Source organism: Corapipo altera, unplaced genomic scaffold (assembly GCF_003945725.1).
Source record: "Corapipo altera isolate COAL_440 unplaced genomic scaffold, ASM394572v1 65, whole genome shotgun sequence".
Lineage (NCBI taxonomy): Eukaryota > Metazoa > Chordata > Aves > Passeriformes > Pipridae > Corapipo > Corapipo altera.
The window spans coordinates 6400493-6426483 of record NW_020884891.1 but is presented as its reverse complement, the minus strand read 5'-3'; the positions used below and the strand labels follow the sequence as shown (position 1 = coordinate 6426483).

Here is a 25991-nt window from a genome sequence, read left to right as displayed (position 1 = left end):
AACAACTGCTTGTGAAAATCCTTCCAAGTGAAAGCCTTATTTGCAGTCATACAAGGGAATACATAAATTAAATAGCTGAGGATACCAAAAGGCAGCGGCTGTATTGTCCTGAAAATGAACACTCAGCCCTCACTATAACTATTTTGATTGCTTTGCATATAGATTGTTTCAGCATTTCATTGCTCCCAAAACAAAAAGCGATATAACCTCTCCTGCCTGGCCTAATGCATCCTTGCAGAGCTAAACTGCATGACAGAGCTTCTGGGCAGAGACTATGGGTAATTTGGCTGATAGATCCTCTGGAAGCTCAGAGCCAAATTCGATTTCAGGTCTAAACTCGTCACTCCGTCTCTAGAGATGGCAGAGCAGTGATATTAGCATGATGGCAACGCCGTTGACTCTGAACTCAAGAAATGGATTAAATGAAATTACACTCTTCCCTGATGAGGCTGGTGGAACAGGGAGATTGCTTTAGGAAACCCAGAATTGAATTTCATAGGTAAGAGTTCAGACGCTGTGCTATTTGCACAGGAAGGTTCGTGCCGGCTGTTCCTCTGTGCTGCACGGAGCCACGGCTGCCAGCGGGGCAGGAAGGACAGAGTGCCAGCTGCCCCCAGAGCCCAGATCCCACCCTTGTTCAGATCACGGCTTGGTTTGTCACTGCTCCATCCACTTTGGAGGCAGGAGATCCCAGGTCCCCATCCCAGCATCCACATTCCCACACGAGGAGAGAAGGACCCTCCGCTTTTCTCCTCCCACACAGTGCCACCTCAGCAGGGTCCAGCAATAGCCAAAGCATCCCCAGCTCCTCCCAAATACTTTGGAGACAGGGATATTTTTAGTAAGTGAAAGATTTAAATTTATCACCTGCTTGGAAAATATTTCTCCTGCAGAAAATGTCTCCATAAGGATCACCACTCCACCCAGAGCTGCTCTCTGTGCCTCCCTGGGAGCACTGGGCCAGTCCAGAAGACCTGGTCTGCAGCTGAGGGTTTGCATTAGTTTGATAGGTTCTCTCAATTATCTGATATTTCTGGCTCAAATTTAAGAGAGGAGATGTATCAAGTTTTCCTCTCCTTTCCTCACTGATTTCATGAACTGAAATAGCTGAATTGCACTGGTATCTGTCAGGTGTTATTCATGGCTCTGATAATTTTGGATAATGTGTGAATTAAAAAAATTATACAAAAAATCCGTCAGTTTATTTTACTCAAAAATGACATAATTGGAAACAAACATATTACAGCACACTAAAGTATATCATCTGTTATATAAAGAGGTTGCAAAGGACAAAAATCAGCTGCACAGTTCACCCCCAACAACCTTTGCATACCAGGCACCCTTTAGGAAAACTTCAGTCCCAAACTATTAGCCCCAAATGCAACCCTTTCCAAGGCCACACAGGTCTCACAGGTATCAACTTTCCAATCTTTTGGAGAGCAAAAGGAACCAACACACATCTCCATCTCCAGTGCAGCCCTTGGCTCCACACTGACTACCCCAGGCTGATGCTGGGAGTGCCAATGGTGCTGACATCCCTTTCTATCCCTGCAAATTTAAGAGGCATCTCAGTGCTCAGAAGAGTTTTCTTAACGTGTCTCCAGGCTTTTCAAAACTCACCGGAGGGTTTGAAAGTCACTTTACTCACTGCTGTAGCTCCTCAGTTTCTGAACTTTGTCTGTCCAAACACATCCCCTCCTCTTCCATTCTTCCTCTCCTAAAGTAACAGTTTTTTCAGCTGTCAAAGTACTCCATTCCTAAGGCAATCCCAATTAGTTTTATGCCAGACTCCACTGCTGGGTGCTTTTTAGCTGCAGGGAGGCATCTTGCATGACCTCTATCCCATTAGCAGCTCCACCAGCAGCTCTCTCAGTGCATAGACCTATATAAAAAGGCAGTCAAATGCAGGTCTGCTGGCAGACCTCTCCATTCCCCACTCCCCATGACTCAAAAAGGCTCACAGAGGTAAGATGCCCCTGCAGGTACTTGGAAGAGGAAGGGCAGCTCTGTCCTTGCAGGGGAATTCAACCAGGTCAAGGTAAGGTCTCCCACAGACACCTTCATGTCAACTGTCCTGCTGCAAGTCTGGCAAACCTGTGGACCTTTTACAACCACCAAGAAAAAAATGCCTTCATCCAAATTCTAAACAAGTATCTTTATGGCATCTCTGCCAAAGAAAATGCTCAGAGGGCTGGAGAACCTCTGCTATAGAGACAGGCTGAGAGAGCTGGGGTTGTTCAGCTTGGAGAAGAGAAGACTCTGGGGACAACTCAGAGCCCCTTCCAGTACCTGAAGGGGCTCCAAGAGAGCTGGAGAGGAAGTTGTGACAAGGGCATGGTGTGACAGGACAAGGGTTAATGGCTTCAAACTGAAAGAGGGCAGATATACACTAGATATTAGGAAGAAGTTCTTCCCTGTGAGGGTGAGGCTCTGGCACAGGTTGCTCTGTGGCTGCCCCATCCTGGAAGTGTTCAAGGCCAGGCTGGATGGAGCTTGGAGCAACCTGGTCTAGTGGAAGGTTTTCCTGTCATGGCAGGGGGGTTGGAACTAGATGAGATTTAAGGTCCCTTCCAATCCAAACCATTTTACGGTTCTGTGATTCTACGATACAATTTTTTCTATTTGATTTGGGGCACTATGGCTTAATTAATTCTTACCTGCTTTTGCATCCAGTTCTGGTTTTGTCTTTTTTTTGTGTGTGTGTTTAAAAATGTCCCCAGGAGTGATACAGCAGGATGCACTGGAAGTCAGTGGCTAGGCAGCCTCCTCCTGGAGCAAAAACAGAGGGTTATCACATAAAGGAAAAAAAAATCATATGCATAAACACACGTACATGTACACACAGAGAAAGAATTCCTTAATGCTGCAGAACATTGACAATCATACTTAAAATCACCAGAGACCACAGCTTGTTTTTCTGAGGACTGCTCAGAAAAGCAGCCATAACTCCACAGTAACTCCTGAACCAGAGAAAGTCCACAGTGGCTTTGCCCTTGAAAGCTGTAGTTTAAATACCCTTCAGAAAAGCCATGATTTCAAACTCATATCCTTGCTGTCAACTGCTATTTCATTCATGGAATTACCATTCATTCTGAACTGCACAGCTCCCAGTGCAGAAAAAGAAATAAGCACATGAAAATCAGAAGTCTGTAGTTAAATTTTATTTATCAGTTCTATTGTTAAATTACACAATCAAAGTCAGTGGATTGGCCTGTAAATCTACACAATAAGACAGCGTCTACGGTGGAAATCAGTAGAATTTGATATGGTTATGACAAAATGGTATCCTTATATTCGTACATCCCCTATATACAATAAACAGTATACACAAAGAAAATGCAACTAGTCTCTGTAAACCATGCACACCACAGCATAAAAACAAGATGCACCTCCTGCAACAGGCCTCCAGCTCGCCCACGGTTAAGTCCTGTTTACAGCAGTGCCTTTCAGTTTTATTTTCCCCCGTAAAAACCAAAATACAACCGAGACATCATATTGACAACTGCAGTTCTCATTTAAAAAAAAAAATAAATTGCTGTACATGAAGTTATTCTCTTCTCAAAGCTGCTAACGCAGGGTATTGGTTTGCTGCTGCTTTGCTCTCTGCTTGCCCCCGGCAGGATTTCTGCCCCCAGGCTGCCACACAACATCAGATGGAAAACGGCTTCCAAGTAACTCAGGCGTGGAGCCGTAAGATTGTTTTAAAGCCTTCTGCCTCATCTTCTGCCCCCCTGCCTTCATAGTGTATAGAGTATTAGAGGTGAAAGGCATTAGTGCAAGTGAGCCTTGTAAGCATCGTGTCCACGGGGACACAGAGGGCCCTTTCCGGGTGCCTCCATCTGTGCACCCGCTCCAGGATCTCCACTCAGTGCCAAGCTCGGGAGCGCTGCAGGCTGTGGATGGATTTTCTGAACTCGCTGAATGTCTAGCCCAAGCCTTGCAGAGGTTTTTTATTTTTTTGCATAGAGATTTATAGGAGCCCCTCGCACCACCTGCCCCATCTGCTCTCCCTGTCGGTCTGGGTGAGGCCGGAGGGCTGCGGGTGAGCCCGGCCCAGCTCTAGCTCTGCACCCTGTGTCCCAGCAAAGCCTGCTCAGGAGCAAGCTGCTGCACCCCATGCATCACAACACCTTCTCATCCCGTGTAACTATGGCTATGGTAAAATTGGCTTCCGTCATTTTCAGTCCTCGCTCATCTGTCATTGCTAAGAAGGGCTCAAGAGCATAGGAAAAAAAAAAAAGCCCTGTTCTTATCTGGTGTAGCAAAGATTTACTGGAAGTAAATCCTAATTCAAGTGTAAATCTACTTCCATTAAGCAATTCTCTTCATAATATTGCTGGGATTAGAGAGTTTTATGACTTTTTAAAGACACTACACAAATATCTGCAACATAATTTCATCTAGTTTATACCACCAATTATTAAGGAATGATAAATTCAGCATTATGTAGTCTAATGGGTAAGAAAGACTTAAAATGAGACACTGTCACAGGATTATAATTTGGAAAAGGCTTTATGAAACAAACATGAGAGTGTGCTGCAACTTTTCCAGAATGGTTAAAATCATACTGCCCTGAAAAAGTCTCAAAACAGTGTCTATAACATTGGCATTGAGTTCAGAAAAGTATGTATGATTTTTTTCCTTTTTTTTAATATGAGATAGATCAAGCTTAAAACTCTAAACAGCAGTAGGTAGAAAAAGTTTAAAATTTTAAATATTTATATAACTAGAGAAATTACTTCTATTCATTTTAAAAGCCAATATTATACATAAAACTAGTCGATAATTTTTCTAGACCTTTACTGTTCCCTTCATTGTCCATTCATTAACTTGGTAAATATCATAAGCAGTCGGTGCCCTTGAAAACACATTGTTAAAATAAAGATAAAATCAAAGGGAAAAGGTTTTGCTCATATACTGTATTGTGAGAGTATGCTAAATGCTCGTTATTAGGAAATGAGTTTGCTTCCCAGATAGATTTAAGCCGAGCATCATAAACATTTTCCAGCATCCCATTTTGTACTCATAGCTAATTTAAGGATAATTTTTTTCTTTCTTTTCTTTTAAATAAATGTCCAAGCAAACATTTCCGATGAGCCGACTTGGCTCCTGTATTTCATAAATAATCCAACAAACCTAAAAAGGACAATTTAATTACACGCTAAGATTAAGTGTTCCACGTACAGTACAACATTTACTGCAAAGGCAACTGCAAAGGCAACATTTTAACCTCTTTTTGCTTCGGACCCTCAAGAAGCGTCGTTTGTCGTCTCCGATTTGCAGGTTGGGGTTGGGTCCCGCTTCGTTTCGGTGCCCGGTGAGTGCCCCCCACTACCGCCGCCACCGCTCCACGTTCCCTATGTAGTCAGTGCTGGAGCTGTTCTCTCCCTGCTCCCTCAGGTGCGCCTGCTTCGCCCGCAGGATCTTCCGCTGCTCCTGGCGTTTCCGCCGCGCCTCCTGGTGCTCCTTCTGCCGCATGTACTGGTACCGCTGCAAAAACAGGTCTTTTGCATAATCGTACAATTCCATGTCTAAAAAATTGAGGGCCTCGATGCGCTGCTGAGTCTGCCTGTCTATCTCCACGCTGGAGGCCCTTGTGCTATTGTACTGCGTGAACGGCGAGATGAAGTTCATGTTGAAAGTCTTCTCAAAGAGATACTGAGTCTTGCGCTGGAATTCGGTCAGGCCGAAGAAGGCCATGCGCTTCAGGTTCTCCTTGGCACTGTCCAGCAGAACCTTATTTCTCTGCTCCTCAGGCATGACTGACAGATTGTAGCATCCCACCAGGCTGAGGTCGGAGAGCATGCGGACCTGGCGGTTGTTGGCCAGGTTGTAGGGGCAATCCATGAACTCCTGCAGGGAACAGCCCGACCAGTCGTCCCCCGTGTAGCAGCTGGGCAGCTCCTCGGTGGTTGGGGACCGGCCATCACAGACATGCAGGGACGCCTTCCACGTCGCTCCTCGCTGGACGTGGCGCCATTCGCTCAGGTATCGGGAGACGGGGTCACGCAGGATGGTGATATAGTAGAAATTCCTGCCAAGGGGAAAGGAAAACAGAGTGTTTAGTCCCATGTGTCTCCAGCACACAGCGCATTAATGTTCAAAATCAATAGGAACCCACAGATGCACTTAAGAGGCTTTCCGGAGCCCTGCTGCAGCGCGCTCCTCCGTGTGCTCACCTCCGCAGGGTGAAGGATGGCTGAACAAATTCCTGGGGGGAGTGGGAAGGTTGTTATGTACCTGCACACACACAGCTGACTCTGTTTAACAGGTGTTGCCTCTACAAAGGTGAGGGGAACCCAAAATTTCCCTCTGTGCTGGGCTGCCCGTGTGGCAACATGCTCCTGCTGGTGTCCCAGTTGATGCTCTCCCCAGACCTTGAAGAATAATCGAAGTATCTCCCAGGATGTAAGCCACAACCCAAGCAGGACACAGGTAACTCTGGCTCTTTTAATAAAGGACCGCAATGATGAGAGAGGAGAGCTAAGTGACTAACAGGAGAATAAAGGATGCATTGCAGCATTTTGTAAGAGAAAAGGTTTCCAAGGGAGGTGCTGGCTTTGGTTTGGAGCAACAGGATGGTGGCACATGCAGGGCATGTGCTGCCCCAGGGAACCTACCAGCTGGAAAAGTTGCAAGCTCAACCATAGGTATAGCATTAAGAGCTCACTCTGGGTTACATATTAATATCCACCATCAAACACCATGTTGTCCACTGTCACAGCCTAAAGTCATGCAAAGGACATGCTTTTTGCACCTTCACTAACACAACCATGGCCTCGGCAATGGTGCTGGAGGAACACTGTCAGGATACCAGCTACCTGCTTAAGTAAATAGAATTGAAGTAGCTCAATAAGCAAATTGTCCTGCCAGGGAAGGTCACTCCTCCAGTACAAGGACACTGAGGAGTGTGTGCCCAGGAGCCCTGCGCCCTTGGGGTGTGATTGTCGTGTCCTTGGTGCTGTGTAAGGAAAAGAAGGATATTCATTTGCTTTCCCAAGTGGTATCATGACTGGCCACCCCTCAGTCAAACTTTGGTTCCCTATCGCTTCCTTCAGCAGAAAAGCCACTAGATGTCAATGTTTTACAGAAAATTGTCTCTGGGTGGACTAAAAAATGAATCGCAAGCACAAAAAGGATCCAACAGCACAGGGGAAAGGAAACCTGGAGAGTCACTATTCCTCTTCCTATTTAGAACATCCACACTCATAAATAATTGAGTAAGTAGAAAGTACAATAAACATGCAAAACCAAATAAAGCCAAGCAGCCCAGTTCAGCATCAGTGGCTGGAAACAACAGCACCTCATACTTGGAGCCAGGACACCACAATTGGCACCATCACCATCCCCACCCTCACCCAAGTGCTGTTGCCCCCCTCCTGCCCCTGAGGGATTTGGTCACAGATTCACAGAACAACGGAAGCCAAAACTCTGCCATGACCCCAAGGAAGGTCCTTTTCCCCAAAATTGCCATTCAATGGTTTCACTGATAGTCAGAGGTAACAGGAAGCAAGAACAAAGCTCACTCACAGCATGAGTGAGACCTCTTCAAGACCTCTGTCTTACCTCAGCAGGTCTCTGGTAGCATTGGAGAACTGATCTGCCAAAGGGAAAGGGCTTTCCCTGAGCACCTCAACCAGTCACTCCCACAAGCAGGAGCTGTCCCTGGTCATGCCTGTGCCACAGGCTCCTTTGGTGCAGCAGCAACACAGCCTTCTCAGGGTCCCCAACATGGAAAATGGGGCATCTCTGGGGCAAACTCAGCCCCTTCTTTAAATTCTGTCAGGACTTCTCACCCTTGGATCTAGTTTATTGGGATACTGCACTAAAATAATGAACCAAGCATATAGCACTAACCTCTGCACTAACTATAGCAACTAATATTCAGCAACAAACATCTGATGACTGAGGAGGCAAAAGCAAAGCCCTGCTTACCCCAGAGCTCCTTGTATGAGCTGACCCATCAGCAGTTCAGCGAGGCTGGAGGAGACTGTGGTGCAGGCACAGGGGTGCTGCCAGCTGAGGGAGAGGGCCAACCAAGCCATGTGCTCTAAGGTCATCACAGAAATCAATGGGAAGTTAATGCAAGAAGGGAAACAAATCCTGAGCCAAGATCGATCCAGCGAGCGTTTTATTATAGTTCAAACCCTTCAGCCACTCTCCCTTTGTGCCCTTTGGTCACAGGCGGCGGTGACAAAGCATCTCCCTTGGCTGCTGTTGTAAAAACAAAAGAATGAATAAAAACTTGGGTGTTGGTGGAAGAGGCTGTGTCGTAAGGAATCACCGTCAGCCTGGGTGGCCGGCAGCCTCATCCCGCTGGATATCTCCATCAGCACCTGTCAGGGAGAAGTGCTGCAGTCCAGGGAGAACAGGAGATGAGGCTGAGTAAAGATGCTCACTGGACTCTGCAGTGAGCCTGAAGGTGTCTGGTCGCCCTTCAGCACCCTGTGCTTGGGGATGCCAGGCCACTGGCAGGGCTACTTATGGGATGCCCCAGATGGAGCCCATGTCCTACCTAGCCTGAGCACCAGCTCCTTGCAAACATGCTCATTGCTGTTATTTATTCCTTGTTGTTACTTCCCAGCTGAATCCTGCTTTCAAGAAATGACTTAGAGAGAGATGCTTTGTCAGCTGCTGGGCCAATTTCAGCTACATTGTGCATTTTCCCCCTTCTTAAGTCTGCCTATTAAAATTCTACTGAAAAAGGAGCTGACCCTTCTGGGAACACCAGCTTTTGGGTTTGCCCCAAGCCATTTCCTCCAAGTTAGGAATCATGGCAGCTCCAGGAAAGCAGCCGTGCTGCTCTGCATTCATCTGAACTGAGCTTCAAAAAGTCACAAAAGCTTTAATGCATTGTCAAGTCAGAGCCGTGCCAGAGATGGAATCGTCCATCAGCACTTTGAGCATCATTCTGCTGCAATGGGGAGGAAGACTCAAAGCTTTGCAATTATTTTTAGCTCTGTACGTAACAGCTTGTTCTTTCTGTCGTCTTAACAAGGGGGTGTTGAGCTCCTGCCCATTCCTTGAAGCTTGTGCTTCAGAGCTTGAGACATGTTTGCAGGTAGAGCTCAAACTACTGTGAATCATCCCTCCAACTTAGAGTTGCACCAGAAAAACAGCTTTTCTGTCAAAGTTGAGCTGGGTGCCCATGAAGCAGAAAACAAAAGGAGCTCCAGGGCAACTCATAAAGTAGGTTGACCCTGAAGGCATCAGGAATGTGAGATGGTGTGACAGTCATTTGTTTCTGGTATGTCCCTGAGCTACCAGGTGGCTATTCCCCTTTCCCCACCTCTGCCAAACACAGAGGAAGAATGAAAATCCGGTTTTCCAAGCGAGTGAGTTTTTTTTTTAATGAATCCTTGTATAAACCTTCTAATTGCATCATTAAAGAAAAAAATTGAAGTCCAAGTGAGGAGGTGTGAAACCCCAGGGGATGACAACACTGAGTAAAGCCAGAGATTTCAGAGCCTGGAGAAGCTGCCAGGGAAGGGATATGCAGGTACCCACACCACAGTGCTCAAGGGGCTCTTCACCTGCAGAGCTGCTCTGCCGAAAAGAGGGCAGGAGGAGGTGACTCTGCTTAAGCATCCAATGGGTCAGAATCTCCTGAAGTCAGGGTACACCTCATCCCAACCCCACTGCCCTGGCTGTTTAATTGCTTGTTGAGGTTGAGGGAGGCTGAAGGTCAGACGCTGGCAGCTGCCATGCCTTCAGCCTGGAAACCCGAGCCTGGCTTGATGCAGCTATGAGGTAAGGGGCTGGAGAGGGGAGCTGAAAGCTGAACATCCACTCATCATTACATCCATTAGCAAATGGATCAGTAGGTGAGGGACTGAGTGACCTTTTTCCATTTCTGCTCAGAAATGAGGCTATGGCAAGAAGGGCTTTGTAGGCTACAGGGGGTGAGAAACCTACAGCCTTTGCACAGGGAGCAACGCAGCCCTGGGAACATCCCAATCTCCCCCCAGGCTATGCTCGGGGACAAACTAACCCAGGGAAACACAGCTTTAGCACGGGGCTTTGGAAGCAGAGCTATGATTTCCAGGGAAAGTACTGGGGCAGTCCCATTCACCAGGCAAAAGTAAGGTTATGTTTTAAGCTGGCTCAAGCACACCAGCCTGCATCTAGGTCAAGCTCATACAGATGATAAGCCTGGCTAGGACGTTTGGAGTTGCAAACGGGGCTTGTGCAGTGAATAGGAGGCAATTTTGAACAAGCACCTCCATCTCTTTGGGTGGAGATAGAGGCAAGGAAATATGGGAATGTTTCCTACTCTGGGAGGTTTTTTTCCCCTGGTCCATGGACTTTGGGGTACATTAACAGGGCAGTGTGAAACCAAGATGGATATTTTGAAAGTTCCCTCTGAATGGGCAGGGGCAAAGGGACAGATGAGATTTGTACCACATCCAGCAGAAATGCAAATAAAATGAACTAAAACCCTGCTGCACAGATTCAGCATATCATGCAAAGGATCAAGGACTGAGCTACCAAAAAAAGAGAAATAATCATAGGGTTGGTGCTCCGGCACCAGAAACAATGCACAATCACCAGAGCCGGCAAGCAGCACAAGGACATTGGTGTCCTTCCCCACAAACTGCTCATGCTGCTGAATGGAAATCCACAGAGCTTATTTATAAAAGAGTAGTCACATACCCATTCTTTCAAAAGCTGAGCAATTTCGGGGTTTTTTGAGACACCAACTTGTCTCATTCAGCTCATTTGACCAGAGGAAGATGCTCCTACACTGTGGCCACGTGCATGGATCTGAGATCCCATCTCCTTCTCTGCTGCTCCCAGCAGTGAACTGAAACTGTGCTGCAGGCAGGCTCCTGCGCTCCCCCCTCGCCCCAAAAAGCTCAGAAAATGTCCCCGCTTGGGATTATTTGACAGCAAAGTCACGGACAATGACGGAAGGTCAGGATCATGAACGGCATGAGTCTCACATTCCTTGTTCCTGCTCTCAGAAACCCTCCCCGCACGGCTCTGAAGCTGCTGATGGATTTTAATCTTTGGCAGAGGGTCTCCCCGCCGATCAATCATTCCCACCACATCTCTCCGAGAAGTCAAACTCAATTACACCACGTCGGGTGCCGAGTGCTTCACTCCCAGAAGGTGAGGTTAATTCCCATCAAGAGAGGCCCACTGAGAATTTGATTTGCTAATACCGCAAATTGTTCCTCCAACAGAAATACCCCTGCTGCCTAATTTGTTGGAGGCAGGCATCTGTTTGGAGATCACTCAGAGAGAGGCAAAGCATTCATTTAATACTGTGACTCATTCCGATTCTTAACAAACTTTGTCACCTAGAGACACAATTAAAAGGACAGGGGTGAGCATCCTGGTGACAGCCTCTCCTGCCTCAACCATCCACGCTTGGAACCTCCCCCCAAAATGGGAACACTTCTTCCCTGCCAAGAGCTGTTCCTACAGAGCACAACTCACAGAGATGAGGCCAAAATATTTGGCAAGCTCACTGAGGCAGTGCTGGGAATCAAATGTTTGCATCCACTCCAGATTGGTCCCAGATGCTTCGCAGCAGTGATGTGGATGGCAATGGCAGCAGCCGAGAAGCATCGCCCGTGGGCTTCCCGCAGTGCTCCCAGCACCCCAGGTCCCACACACAAGGGCAACAGGCCCCACCTCGGAGTGGGTGATGAGCAAGGGGGGCTGTCATGCTCTCCAGGAGCTTCAGGGAGAAGATCTGATGCCCTGTGTCCCGTGGCTGCTTCCATGTCCTGGATCCACAGACCAGCTGCCCTTGCCAGATCCTCCCCTGCCACCTTCATGGCGCTTGCAGGGTTATCTGAGCGGGTCTGCTCCCCTTCTCTCCTCTCCCCAGGAACCTCAGTGCAGCTCCTGCTGAGCAAACAGACCCAGGGCTGGCTCCTACTTGTTCCTACAAGACCTCTCTTCATTCAGTCATTCCAATTAAACTAAACTTCCAGCTCCGCCTCATCCAAAATTCAAAGTATAGTAAAATCTAGATGAACAAATCAATTAAAGAAGTGAAGGATAAAGATTATGGGGAGGGAGAGGAGGAGGAGGAAGAACAAACACCCCTTTTCACTGCAGCAGCCTGCAAAAGTACCACGGACTATATTCTTTTACTCTGAGTCTCAGGGTGGCAGAGGCAAATCATGCATTAGCTCCGAACAAGGACCTCTGAGGAAAGGAGATAAGTATTTCAGAACTGTGAATTAAAGCCGTTAGCAAATGTAAATTTACATTTCCTCTAAGTAATCATTATGTTTTCACTTCTATCAGCACCCAATGAATCACAGAGATGTTTTGTCTAGAAACACTAATGGTGGGGGTAGGAAGCCAGCAGCCTACCCACAGCAACGGCAGCAGGAGAAAAGTGCCAGAGGAACCCATAAAAAGGAGCTGGATTTTTCAAGAACAGCAATTACACCAGCCCATCATTGCCTGTAAAATTACCAAATAGGAAAGATCTGCAGAAAGCAGCATTTCAGGCACAGAGGAAGGCAGCGATTTTGCAGCTCAAGGTACACGTTCATTTATGTGCAGGCATGGCATATGCACACAAAGATAATGAAAATAAGGCTTTAAACAAGTAAAAAATATGCAGCCTCACACACGCACACATGCTCCCAGCTACCCTCACGCACAAACTAATTGTCCACAGCGTTGCCTGTGGAGGGGAGAGCTGCCCTGCAGATCTGCCAGAGTGGTATTAATTTCATAATTGCCTGTATTATTAAAATCTCTGCAGGATACCCCTGCTCACAACCAATTCAGCAAGAACAGTCGCCTTTTTACTTATTTTTTTTTTTTTTAGTGGTGCATAAAAAGAGAAACAAGTTTCTGTTTTTAGACTCAGCAAACAGAAGGGTGACTCAGCCGTTGGCGCCAGTCCCCAATCCACTGCCTCCAGCCCAGAGTCTGGCACGGGAAAGGGTGGCAACCCTGGGCAGAGGGGCCCAGACTCATCCCACCCACCTGACCTGCTGGGAAAAGGACTGAACTACCCTTTGGAAACACCCATCTTTCATCACAGAGCAGCAAAGCTTCCCACTCGTGAGCTTAATTATATGACAAAGGCATCTTGATGGAGGGCAGCAGTGGTGCCAAGACCCCAGGCTGCACATGGGAGGTAAAACCCAAGGAAAGGAGAGAGAATGTGACAGAGGAGCATCAGCATAAGAACATGCCATGCTTCCCTTGAGCTGCAGTACGGGTGACGCCAGATTTGTGATGCTGGTCCCCCAGCACACAAGGCCTTGGCTTTGGAAAGTGCTTTTCTTGTCTAGGCTGATTATCCCTTAAAAACACAGGAGGCAGAGCTGAATTTTGCCCTTAATACACACTAGGAAAAGTCACAGTGTGAGCAACATCTTTTGAAACATTGAGCTCTGAAGCCCACAGAGTACCAGGAGCACCTTCCTACTCCCAGTGGGAGGAACTGTCCCTTTCTCCTGGAGCTCACGTCTCCCAGAGCTGCATCACACAGCATCCTCCAGGTGTGGCACAGCATCTCCCTGATCACAGAGCTCACAGATTCATTAAAAAGCACGGAGATATCCCAAAGCAAAAAGGAGCCCACTGCAACAGAGCTGGTGAATAAACCACAGGATGCTGCTATAAATCAGATCTTTACAACAGTATTTACCCCATCTAAATGCCAGTGCAGGAATAATTGGTTTCAACGTGTAACTGATATTTTTGCGGCGGCGAGGATCGAGGTTTGCAAAGCCTACACTCCATAAGCAGCGGTTTACAGAGAGGGAATAGTGGCAGTTTTTCATTTTCCAGAGTCCACTCACCCTTCCAAGAATCTTAATGCCTCATTGATTCATAATACAGTACATAAAGATTTCATTTTTTCTTGCACACAGTGATATATTATGGAGGCAATCTATTTTGCCACTGAAAAGTTTGCTTAGTAGAGAAATTTGGAGTTTTGACATTCAGGAAATTACAGTCATCTGTAAAGCACGATTGATATGCCAAGGCTAACATTTTCATTGCGCTTTTGGAGCCAGAATAACTACGCTAAAATATTTATTATATTCTAAAAAAAAAAAAAAAAATTTAAAAAAATCCAACTTCTTGTTTATAAAAAGCATATATTTAGCATTACAGAAAAAATTTTATCCTTCTATCCATATATATTTTCATATATTTTAGCTATGTCTTAAATGCACAAAGCCCCATACTCTCCGACTGGATGAAAATACTTTTAATAATTGAATAAAACCAATACTTCAGAAAGGTTCTGCTGTGTCCTGTGCGTGCAAGCAGAGGGCACGAGCTGATGCATGGCTGCACGGAGCAGCACGAAAGCAGAGAAATGAGACAGGGGCTGCCACGCCAAACCTACACGATGCCCCCTGGGACTGGGAACACTTGTCCGGCCAGCCCCCAGCCACCCACAGGGTACACGTGAAGCAGCAGATCACTGAACCCTGCGTGCTTCCCTTGTAAGTTTTGTAAGTTTTAATATGATCTAGAAGGAGGTGGGTGCAGAGGGCTTCTCCTGTCTTAGCTTGACATGCACACTTTTCTATTTTACAAAGGCATGAATGTGTATTTAGAAGTTGTGATTTATCCTATTTCCTGAGTACCCGTTGCAATTTCCTAATCGCTGCTTGAACTGTAGTAACACCCCTCCCAATTCCTTTGTATGTGAAAGTACCTACTATTGAACATCCTCGCCTCAACACTGGAGCTCTCAAGAAAAAGATCATGCATCAGCCCCAAGAGCTCTGCATATCCCACAATGGGAAATTAACTCCACAGAGGTATTAATAAAATCATTTGTTACTATATCAGAGCTCAATCAATTCTCTTCAATAATACATAAAAGGAGGAGGTTTGGCTCACACGAAAGAACACGTAAGGCTGATGGTAATTCCTTCACAAGCCATTTGCAGATAATCTTCCCTACGCTGGTTAACACATTCCACGATAGGTTACACAGAAGTGTTTTTAAAAACTAAACTGATGATATATATAGCGTATAAAAAAGGCACATTAATGTAACTTTTTTTGTTTATCATAATTACCAGGCATATAGAAATCCAAGCAAAATCCTTCCCAGTCTTTCTAAAATTTTGTCAAAGGCAGGCGTCTATTGAAAATGTCTTTGCAATGTAACTAATGAACTGATACTAATATATACTCAGCCTGATGCTATAAGAGGGATCGAGGAATGGACAGTGTATTTACAGCTGCAACTTGCTACAGTTTTAATTTCAGCTCTCATTGATTCCACTGAGCACCATGAGACTGTATAATGAAGAAATCTGTATCAATTGAAAATACCAAGTGTGCTCCTGCCCCACTAGGGCACTCCAGTAATATCATGTAATGGAAGGGGATTCTCATTTAATTGAATTGGAAATGAAACACATATTAGCTAAGAAAACTTAATCAGTGCAATAATATTAAAATGGGCCACTCAGACAAACTATACTGATTAAGTCACTTGCAAACATTTCCGCAATCATCACTGAGACTCGTGGCGTTAATGATTTAACTCACTTTTCTACTCCAGGGAACAAAACTGTAATTTCATAGCAGACAATTAGAATATTTTAAACCCTCTCTCACACATTACAATACAGTCTTCTGGTAGAAGCACAGGACTAGATCCTGCAAGGATACGACCTGAGCTCTGATGTACAAGGTCTGCATGGATGCTGAGATGTCATCAGAATGTTTGATTTAAGATGGGACAGAGCCCTGAAAGCACCTCGCTGGCTGGCAAGTGTTTCTGAGGTTCTCACTGCAGTTCCTCCACAGACTTCATCTTTAATCCTGACTAGTTACCGATGGCACAGATTGATACACCGCAACACCGAGCTCCAACCGCCTCCCAGCAGACCAGGATTTTAAAAATCATGTTCACACAAGGTTGACATAACTGGATTTTAAATTTTCATGGAATAGCATTTCTAATAGCAACGGACTACTTTCCACTTCTACTACTTTCTAACTCTAGCATGGAGTGCATTTCTAATGAAACTCTCTGGATGCATTTGTTGTGTCAAAGCTCAGCTGGGAGGGGTTTTGCATCAGCTAAGCAAGCAACACTAAGCAAACATTACAAGATGTGCAGAACATCTTGTTTCCCATGTCTGCTAGTTCCACCCCAAACATTTAGCAAAAGCATATTTTACTCAGTCTGAATCAGGACGATGTCCTTAGTAAGCCATGTTAATGGAAAATGCCACTTTAGGCTCTTATACAACCCTGAACCATTGCAGGGATGCATCCATCATATTGTACTCAGAGGAGAACCATCCACACAGTCCAAGTGTGTGATGTGTCAGGAAACTGGAGACTGAGTTGGCAAAACCTCATCAGATGCTTTCCTGGGGGGCCGCAACACCACATTCAGCACAGGAATCAGTTTGAACACATAGCATGGTTTTGGATTTCTGATGCCTCCTATATTGGTAATTAATCTGTAGCATTAACACAATAAAAATCCTGCCTGTGGACAGTCAAAAGCAAATTCACTTTTTGCCTCTTTTCAGTGCCATGAAGCAAACTCCAGCCAAAGTGGCAGCTGGTCTGAGGCCACCATAAAGAGGAGAGGCAGTAACCTGGGCTGGGCAAGGAGAGAAGCCCAGCTCCTCTCTGCGCCAGCAGAACTGGTATCACTGTCCAAAAAGCACCTGATTCCACTACCCACAAACAATGTTACTTGCTTTACCTTTTGCTCTGGCTCTCTCACCATGGGAGTAGCAGCTTGGGTCAAGATCTGACCTTTCTGAGTGGCTTCTTGCTGTGGTCCTTTAAGCCCTGAGCTCCCAGCCCTCACCACCCACAGACAACCAAACAGCTAGTACTTTGAACCCTCAGCTGAAGGAACATCTTGCTTAGGTTAGCTGAGAAACCCCAAGCTGATTTCACCTGAAGTCAAAGCTAGCCTACCCCTACCAGAAGAAAACCAGGAGAGGCATCACCAGCTCAACCCCAGCATGATAAACCTAAAGCAAAATAAATCACATGACATTCAGGGTCATTCACTAAGGTTCACAGTTCCTTCCAAAAGAATCTGTCATTGCTCCTACTCCTCTAGCCTCCTCCTCCTCTAGCCTCCTCCTCAAAATATGGAGGAAAAAAAAGAATAAACAGAAAAAACAGCAAAAAGCAAAACTCCTCTGAGCAGCAAGAGATGGTTCAAAACAGCATCATTCCTATCTGCGAGCATCTCTTGAATGATTTTCAGAAGACACAGTTCTTACTCTTCCATGGATTATGCTGGCTAAAAATCTGTGTGACATTTTAATTATCAAGTACAAATGTTACTGCAAGCAAGCAATGAAACAGATGGTGTCCTGAATTTTACAGTACAGCCACATTTTCCAGCTCAAATTTACAGTTCACCAATCAGCAGCTCCAAGTTCTGTCTCTACTGCATCTCCCTTATCCAGCTGAACCCCCAAAACCTTTTGATGCCAGGAGGGCAGTTTTGGGAGTGGAAATTTGACCCAAGTTTTCCTCCCACAAGCAAATGCACAGTGTGTTTATACTCATTGGAACTTCCTCACTGAACTCCACTCATATAAGTTATAATTCCCAAGATTTTCTTCTCTTCCCATCTTGTGTACTCAGCAGTCCTCCTAGAGGGTGTCTCCGAGGGAAAGGGACAGGATGGAACGAGTGTCCCTTCAGAATCCATCAGTGCCAAGTCCCACATTACCAGGGAATAACAGAGCAGCAAAGCCAGAAGCTTTTCCATTCACACTTGTTGGTCTACCATCCTGCCACAAAAATGCAGTACCTGAGATAAGAGTTGCACTTTCACATGGTTATTTCCCTCCTCTTATAAAACATAAACTATAATTCAAGAAACAAGAGCCACACAGGGGAACATCACCACACGTCATACAATGTGGAGGGGAACAAGCAGGATCTGGGACTCCCTTCAGCTGATCACAACTCTACAAATGGACCTTTAGATGTGTCTGAGCATTATCCAGTACTGGATGTAGCCACAGCCCAGAGAAGACCCAGCTCAGGCTGGGTCCACCCTGTGGCTTGCACGTTTCTTCTGTAAACCCCATGCTGAACAATGGGGTGAACACTCATCTTCTGGATTTACAGCACCATGACAAATGTGTTTCTTATTCTGAGGAGTTTATAACCCAGTTCTGACAATGCACTAGGGAGAGGGTGTGGGTCCAGTGATTCCTGGGGGGCAGATGTAGCAGCATCCCTGGAGTTCAAGTAGCAAACATGGTGAGTTTTCAGCTGTCACTCCCAGCTGTGTATGGCCAGGCTGTGCCCTTGCTAGGCTGATGCTCTCATTGAACAGGCTCTTGATTTAACAGTCTGTGGCCAAACTGAGTCCTGGAGAGCTTTCGTGATACTCCACTCCATTCATCTCCACTAAAGGGGAGCCACTGTCAGGGCTTATGGCATCAGTGCTGTAATTACCAAAAGGAAACGTTTTCTGGGAAGGTGTCCCAGAAAGCAATACACTGAACATTTCCTCTCACTGCTCGCAGTAGTGAGCAATAACTCCTCCTCTCACCGTCAGCACCGGGCTGGCTTCCAGCCAGGTCTCCAAGGACGGGCACCCCTCCTGTCGTGCCCCTGCACTGGCACGGTGCTGGGAACACCAGCTCTGCTCTCACCATTCACCCCTGTGCAGACACCCCTGGGATGTGAAGTACTCCTGCAGGTACCAGACAAAGGGAGATGACGCACGGGTCAAGGCATAGCCCCTTTGGACCCCAGGCTTTTCCTGCTTTGTTTTGAAATGTATCCAGGAGCGCAGACTCACAGATGGAGGGGCCAACACCAGCTTTGCAGACAGACAGTGATGCTCATCTCACCCCGCCAGCCACAACAGCATTTGCCATGGGGGCTCTGTATCTTGCCTGCAGGTTTGCTCACTTAATCCAATGACACGTTGGCATCCAGGGATGAGGATGGTGAGACCTATGGTGGCCCTTTGAGCCCACCTGGAGAATCTCTTCCTAAAGGGAACCAAACAGGGTGCTTGTAGAGCTGAAGGGATCCAAGGACTGAGCTTGCCTTGGAGCAGAGGTGCCTTCACAAACACTTTCCAGGGAGCCCCTGAACACCAAGGAAAACCCATCTGGGTATTTGATTCCCAGGGAGAAAAGCCAAAGCACCGTCTGGCATCCCCAACGCCAGGGTACATGGCCCGGTTTGCAGCAGATCGATGCTTTCACATTTGAACTCAGCAAACAGGTGCTCCAGAGCATGATGAAGTGCACCACAGCGGCACAGGCTTTGCTCTCAGTCACACTGGCAGCTGGATTGCTGCAATAAATAAACCTGAAAATCAACTGTCTGAGCAGCAACAGCCTCTTCCTAGGTCTCCATCCCTGGAGGGGTTAATCTAAAGTAATCTAATTTATTCCCAAATTGCAGGCAGCAGTGTCTTTTCCCATTTAGTAGATTAAGAAACTGTGCTCTACCAAATTTATCTGAACAATTCATTCCCATGGAATTACACTGGGTTTTGAACTGAGGTTGATATACTCCATTATATCTGCAGGCTAAGCAATCCACCGAGGAGCCAGATTAATACACAGCCAAATACCACCTGAGTGGGGGTTTCTGGTAAAGCATCTGTGTAGGAACATTGACAAGAGCAGTGGGTGTGAAAGGGCTCACAATAGCAGTGATTTGGGCCAGGGCTCAGGTGCAACAGCAGCATCTTTAACTACATCTCCACCATCCTGTCATTAAAACAGCAGCACCTCCATAACTCATTTCAACATACTGAGACTGGGCTTCTCTTCACATTATTTTAAACAAAATGACACTTTCTCTAGACACTTAAATGCATCCTGGTCTCATCACATCAACAGAAGAAGCATATTTTTTCTGTTTATGTGAAAGGTGATATTGGATGCATCATACATTGAAATCATTTGCTGGCTTCCTCTCTCAACATAAATAAGAGGAAAGAAAGTCAGAGAAGAGAGATTTTAAAGATGATGTATACATATGCATGACCATTTTCAAACCCAGAACATTATTAAATTCTTTCATATATTCATGTGAGAACTGCAAAAGATTATGAAACTAGAGATGCTATCGCTCATACTTTCCCAGAGTAAGAATTAGGGAGCTTTTCTTCTTAATAACAGCTATATATTCAAATACTATCTGTTTGGCCAAGCCCTAGTTAGTACTGGCCAACAGAAGTGGGGTGTACAGTTCACATCCCAACTTCATGGAATGGACCTGCCTACATGTCCAACCCAAACACAGGGCAAGACTGAGCAAGAGATATCTTACAGTTGTCAGAGCTTCGACCCTTTTATGGCTATTAAATGCCTTTAAATTCCTGCAGTTTCCACAGGTCTGAGCATCCTCTACCAAAAATATATCCCACATGCCCCATCCCACCCTTTCCCAGTTCTCAGAGAGCTGAGCCCAACCAAATGCCGCCTGAACCGTGCTACCCAAAGGCATTGAGGAAATCTTCTGATTTGCAAGTGATGCTAAATTCATCCAAACAGCTTTATTTATGAGTAGTGTTACATCCCACTTCTTGGGGAGACAGATCTGCCACTAGAATTGCCTTTTCCTGCCTGCAGAAACTGTAACTCTGCATCAACATTACACAATTATTCTAAAAACATTATTTAGATAGTTCTATGGCAATGGGTATTTACACCAACCCCAGTCCCACAGAATTTGCATAGTAGAATTTTTTATCATGCTTCTTAAAGATTAATAATTTAAAGCAAGTTGTAACTGTGCTAAGATTTAGTCTTATGTTTTCATCACTGCTTTATATTCTCATAAATATCCAACATTCCCAAGTATATAGGAATCTGAGTTGCTATTCAAGAGGAAAAACTGCAACCAATATATCTTCCATTTATGGAATTGAATATAAGATCATATTCAAAATGCTGCATTTACTGACTGATTTTGAATACATAAAATATATAGCCATTGCAAATTCACCTTTCATTGCAAAGCTTTGTTCTTGTAGTGACATAACTTACTGCCAGATTAGAGCCCCAAGTACAGCTGGACCATTTTTCATGTTCTCCATTCCCACAAACACGACTGGGAGACAGGTCGTGCTCTCTATCAGAGTTGTGCTTAGCACACAGCAATATTGCAACACGTCCCATTAGAGTTATGTCTGCTGAGACTGTGTGAGCACAGACTTGGCTGCAGGCACCTCCTAATGGAATTACATAATTGGAGGCATGTCATCTAAATCTGAACAAATTGGATTCCCTTGTCATGCACTATTGAATCAGAACGGAAAGAACACTCCATGCTGTTATCTATGGTAAACCAACGGCGGCAAATCCAGCGTCACTAATATTTTGATAATGTGATGTTTATTAAAAATGGGGGAGAAAAAAAAAATAAGATAAAAGTTTCATGTAAGGCGTGCCAAAATCATGTTGCATGCAAAAATGAGCTCATCTGAGCTTGGCTTCAGACTGGGAATTATGTAAATGGTTTATGACGGTTGCGGTGTTAAGAAGATGTAAGCAGCAGAAACATGTGAGGCTGGTTGCCTGTAGCAGCCAGGGAAGTGCAGACAAGGACTCAAGACAGGTCCTGCCACCAGCTCTGCATCTGGCAGGAGAGACAGCCACCAAGGTGTTTGCTCTGCTCCAGTCCTTCCCTCTCAGTCCATGGCTGATCAGTGACATTAACATTCACATCTTGCAACCGAATTCTCCAGCCCTTGCAATTCATAAGCATGCCCTGCTTTTCGTTTACAAGTATATCAACTTTAATTTGGAATTACTGGAGGAATCATAACGAGGGAGCAATAACTTTGAGCACACTGAACTGCGCATTCAGGGCAAATTTTCACTGAGTGCTCAGCTCGACCTCCAGCTCTGCACGTATGAGAGAACAGAGGCATTAATTACATTACCAGAATCACTAATCAGCCCATTGCATCTTTACATTTCATCAGCTAAATGCTAGTGCAAAATGAGAGGCTTTTTTCCCCTGTAATTCAGCTCTTCAAGCCTCACCAGGATATTTCCATGAGCACATGGAATGAATTCATTAACAAAAACAGTGAGAAAAAAGGCAAGTAAGAAAGAAATTAATTCTGATGCCTTCCAGAATTCATGGTTCTCCTGGTTAATTAATTGTGGGCTTACAGGGGCTCCCTTGTCCACACTAGGTCATCAGGGCACCTTGCAGATGGAGCTGGGTTGGGGGGCAGAGCACCCACTCATGGTCCAGCCTAGGGCATGAGGGGTTTGGGTGACGGGACAGGGGGTAAGTGACAGCAAGAGGGGTTGTCTGCAGTACAGCTCTATCTGGGCTGGTGCCCTGCAGAAATTCAGGTTTCAGTATGCCACCAGCATGCTGCACACTAACACCACCAGCTCTGCTGCCCCAGCTCCAGTCCTGCAGGACTGTGCCAAACGCCCATTTATATTCGGTGTGAGGGAGAAACGCTGTCAAATCACCAAATCACCTCAAGTTGTGAGAGCACGCAGCAGGGGGAGAAGTGTTAACTACATACTGAGCCTCTGCCTGTAGATCAAGACAGCTAAACATTTACTGTGTGCTCTGGGTCTGAGCATCCCCCCAGTGGCAGCACAGCATCACATCGTGGGCAGCTCAGCATCACAGAGCTCCACAAACCCACAGTCCTGCCTCAGCAGCCCCTTCCAGAAGAGACCCCCAAAAAACTGTACTCCCAAAAACTATAACCCTGTGTAATTGCTTGGTCTAAAGGTCCATTAATCCATATGGACAAAAGAATTGTTTGAAGAGTGACTGTCCCTTAGGGCTGCCCACCGCTGTGTTTTGAGCCAAGTGGGTTTCTCCTGCCCATGGGTGGGAGCAATACCATCTCACTGCCAACTCGGCCACTGAGCTCTTGGGGGTAACTGTGCCACAGAAAGCAATAAACACAGTCATGGTGGGAATGGGGCAGCCTTCCATGGTGGGGAAAGAAGCAATGTCAGGAGAGGCCATGCCCCAACTGGGACTGTCCCACCACTTCTTCAATGCCACCACATAGTCCTGCTTTGATGGTTCATCCTGCTCAAAATATTGCCATAATATTTAGTGACATTTCTAGATATACAATGAGGGAGAGGGGAAAGGAAAATCACAAACCAGCTCAGTATTTTGCAAGAGTTGGCAATGCCTGGCACACCTTAAAACTAAAGATCACTGAATTACACTGACACTACTTGATCTCTAAGTGTCCTTGGGATCAAATCTGAGCAGTTTTAGTATCTCTGACAGGAGCACTAGCTGTGTGGATTGCTCACCATGGCACTTCCCTGCAGGAGCACAGTGGGGACCTGCACCCAAACTCCCTGCTTCCACGGCTCTCCACTCTGTTCACATCATGGCAACTGCGCTAAACAAATTTCAGAGGATGTTTACCTGCTCCTATCAGGGCTGGAGTATCACAGGGAAGTCAGCTGACCACAGCTCAAACAAAACTGAATGGGATTACTGACCACAGCACCCCCAATTCTCTTATCAAACCGTCTTTTGTTAATCTGCAGCTTCAGAGTTTTCTGCTACCAAGTTGTGACCTTCCTCCTCACATGCTCATCTCCACAGACCTCTCCTCCTTGACAGCAGTGCCTTGCTCTCCTGGGCCTAAAAGATCCTCTTAAGTGACTGTGGCATAACATGCAAAAGATCTGAAAGAAAGCCTAAATTACAAGATACACCCTTACATCTTCACACCAAGTGCCAGCCTGTCTTAAAGGCTCAGCACATCTGTTTGCACAAATGACCTCAGCCACGTTGCTAAGGCTGAGTCTTTGCAGGGCTCGATGACACTGTGCTAATATCCTCAAGTGACATGACTGACACCACCAGGCTACGCGGATTCGACACAGTGGTGTTGTGGAGAGCCTGCTGTTTTGGCAACAAACCTGGAACTGAACTAGGGACCTTCGACATGGACAAAACATGAAGATTTGCTCTTGGCATTAGAGCAGGGAACTGGGGCCGATGTCCCACTTTTAATCTGATATGGCTTAGAAGCAGCCATGACAAACATCCCCTGGGGCAGTGATGTGGTGTCAGGGCGATTCACCACCTTCTGCAACACCAGTTGCAGAGCTGAGCCTGCAGAGCCCTCGGCCCACCTGGGCTCACCACAGAACTGTCGCTGCTTTGCACCAACATGGACAAAACCCCCAGAGCATTGCAGCCAGGGAGGGGAGGCGGGAAGGGCACACCAGGATGCTGAGCAACAGAAATGTCCTCAACACACTGGCAAGAACAACATCCACTGTGGTAGGAGACACCAGCATACCAGCCATGACCCTGTATACCCAACATAACATCATTAAAATCAGTGTTTTAACTCCCAAATTGTGGGATGCCTGTGCTAGCAGTTACGAACGTGACCAGTTATGCTAGCAGTTATGAACCTGGCAGGCATTACCGCAACTCTCCAGGGAGGCTCCAAAATTCAGAAACCTTTACTCATCCATAGAGGGTTCTGAACCACCTTGTTGCACTCAGCCTCCTTTACATGAGAAGTATCAGCTTGCAATTAATACAACTAATTAATATTACTAATTAATGAATTGAAGCAAGGGCAGGGAGTTACGAGAACATTGTTTTTGAAAGGTATGAGATGCAGTAACAAGAGCCAGCTGGAAAATGGCTTTTAAGGAGTTTTTACTAATTTGATTTTCTATCATAAAAGCTTTTTTACAAGAAAAAATTATTATAAGAATACAGTGAGAAAACTGCTGTCCAGTGCTCCCAGTGTCACTCATCCTTCCTTCAAAGAGATGCTGTAGGGCTTTACTGGACATGAGGGAGTCCAGATGGGAGAGGGATGGCATGTGCTTCAATTAGTACTCACACCTCTTTAAAATCAACTGACCATGAGACATAAACCCTCTGAGGAGAAAGTCCTGTCAGTGCTCATGGGGAGAGTTTGCCCAGAAAAGGCCACAGTGGAGTGGGGGTCCATGCACGGGCATGATGCTGATTTAGGGAAGTAAACCCTGGGAAACATCCACCAAAATGTCCACGGAGTCAGGGAGAACCTTTTCCCCCTCCATGGCCAGGGCAGTCATGGTGCCCTTGGATACTAATTTGGGGATGCTGGTCACCCTGACAATAGTGATGCCATGGCTGGAAGCACACCCGGAATCCAGACCTGAGACAGCCTGGGGCTAGGGGGTGTCTGTGTGTGGGGTGGGTTACACAGTAATAACAGTTGGTTGGAATAATAAATTAGCACCTAATTAACAGGAGTGCTGGCTGCAAAACACTGAGTTAATGGAACAGAAAAAAAAGAAGGCAAAGAGCTGCTGCTGTGAAATGAGGAGATTGCTTTAGAAGCTACTGCGTCAAGGACATGCCTTCGAAGTTGAGGGTTTAAAAGCTGAAGGAAGAAAAGTGTTTTTGTGGGGTAAAACTTGCCCTGTCCTTACCCCAGGTCAGGATTTGTTTCCCAAGCAGGCATTAGCCCAGAGCATTGGTGGGTGATTAAGCTCAGACTCTCCCTGGTAAAAAAAAGGGCTGTAGGGCCTAGAAGTTGCATGCTAGAGGTCAAGGTAAGCATTTGGGATGCAGATAATACAGTAAGGACAAATATTTATTGGGTCAGTAGTCGCTGGTGAGAAAGAGAAGCTATAAAGTGGAGATAACAAGAAATAATGCTGCCACAATGGGAAACTGCACTAATGACTTAACAGCTCTTTGCACCTCTCCATAAAAACCTCCTAAGGGAAAACTCCTATTCACTGCCAAGGAAACAGTGGTGTAAATCTGTTCTCTGCTACATCTGACCCTCCTTGCACTTGCAGCATCTGCTAGACCAGCTCCCTCCTTAGCTTACTGCACTTCTACCCTGTTTTTGGTTCTCTTCTTCACACAAACCAACATACATCCTCTCCCCAGCTTCATGGCAGATCGCAGCAGCCCTGGTGAAGCAGGGCAGGAGGAGACACCCCCCCACCACTCTCCTGTGAGCTCAGGGACAGTCCCAGCAGGGACATTAGGGCTGGCACAGGCAGCAAGGGTGACCTGCACTCACCCAG

The 25991-nt window shown here is 46.1% G+C and overlaps 1 protein-coding gene across 1 annotated transcript in view; it reads right to left on the bottom strand.

Annotated features, from left to right (window-relative positions):
• Positions 1-3139: 3139 nt before the first annotated feature.
• Positions 3140-25991, bottom strand: part of HS6ST2 (heparan sulfate 6-O-sulfotransferase 2) — a 127107-nt gene continuing 104255 nt past the window's right edge. Inside the window, exon 2 of the mRNA XM_027645491.1 lies at positions 3140-6034. Coding sequence (XP_027501292.1) covers positions 5332-6034 — 703 coding nt within the window. The 3' untranslated portion in view covers positions 3140-5331. The remainder of the gene's footprint in view (positions 6035-25991) is intronic.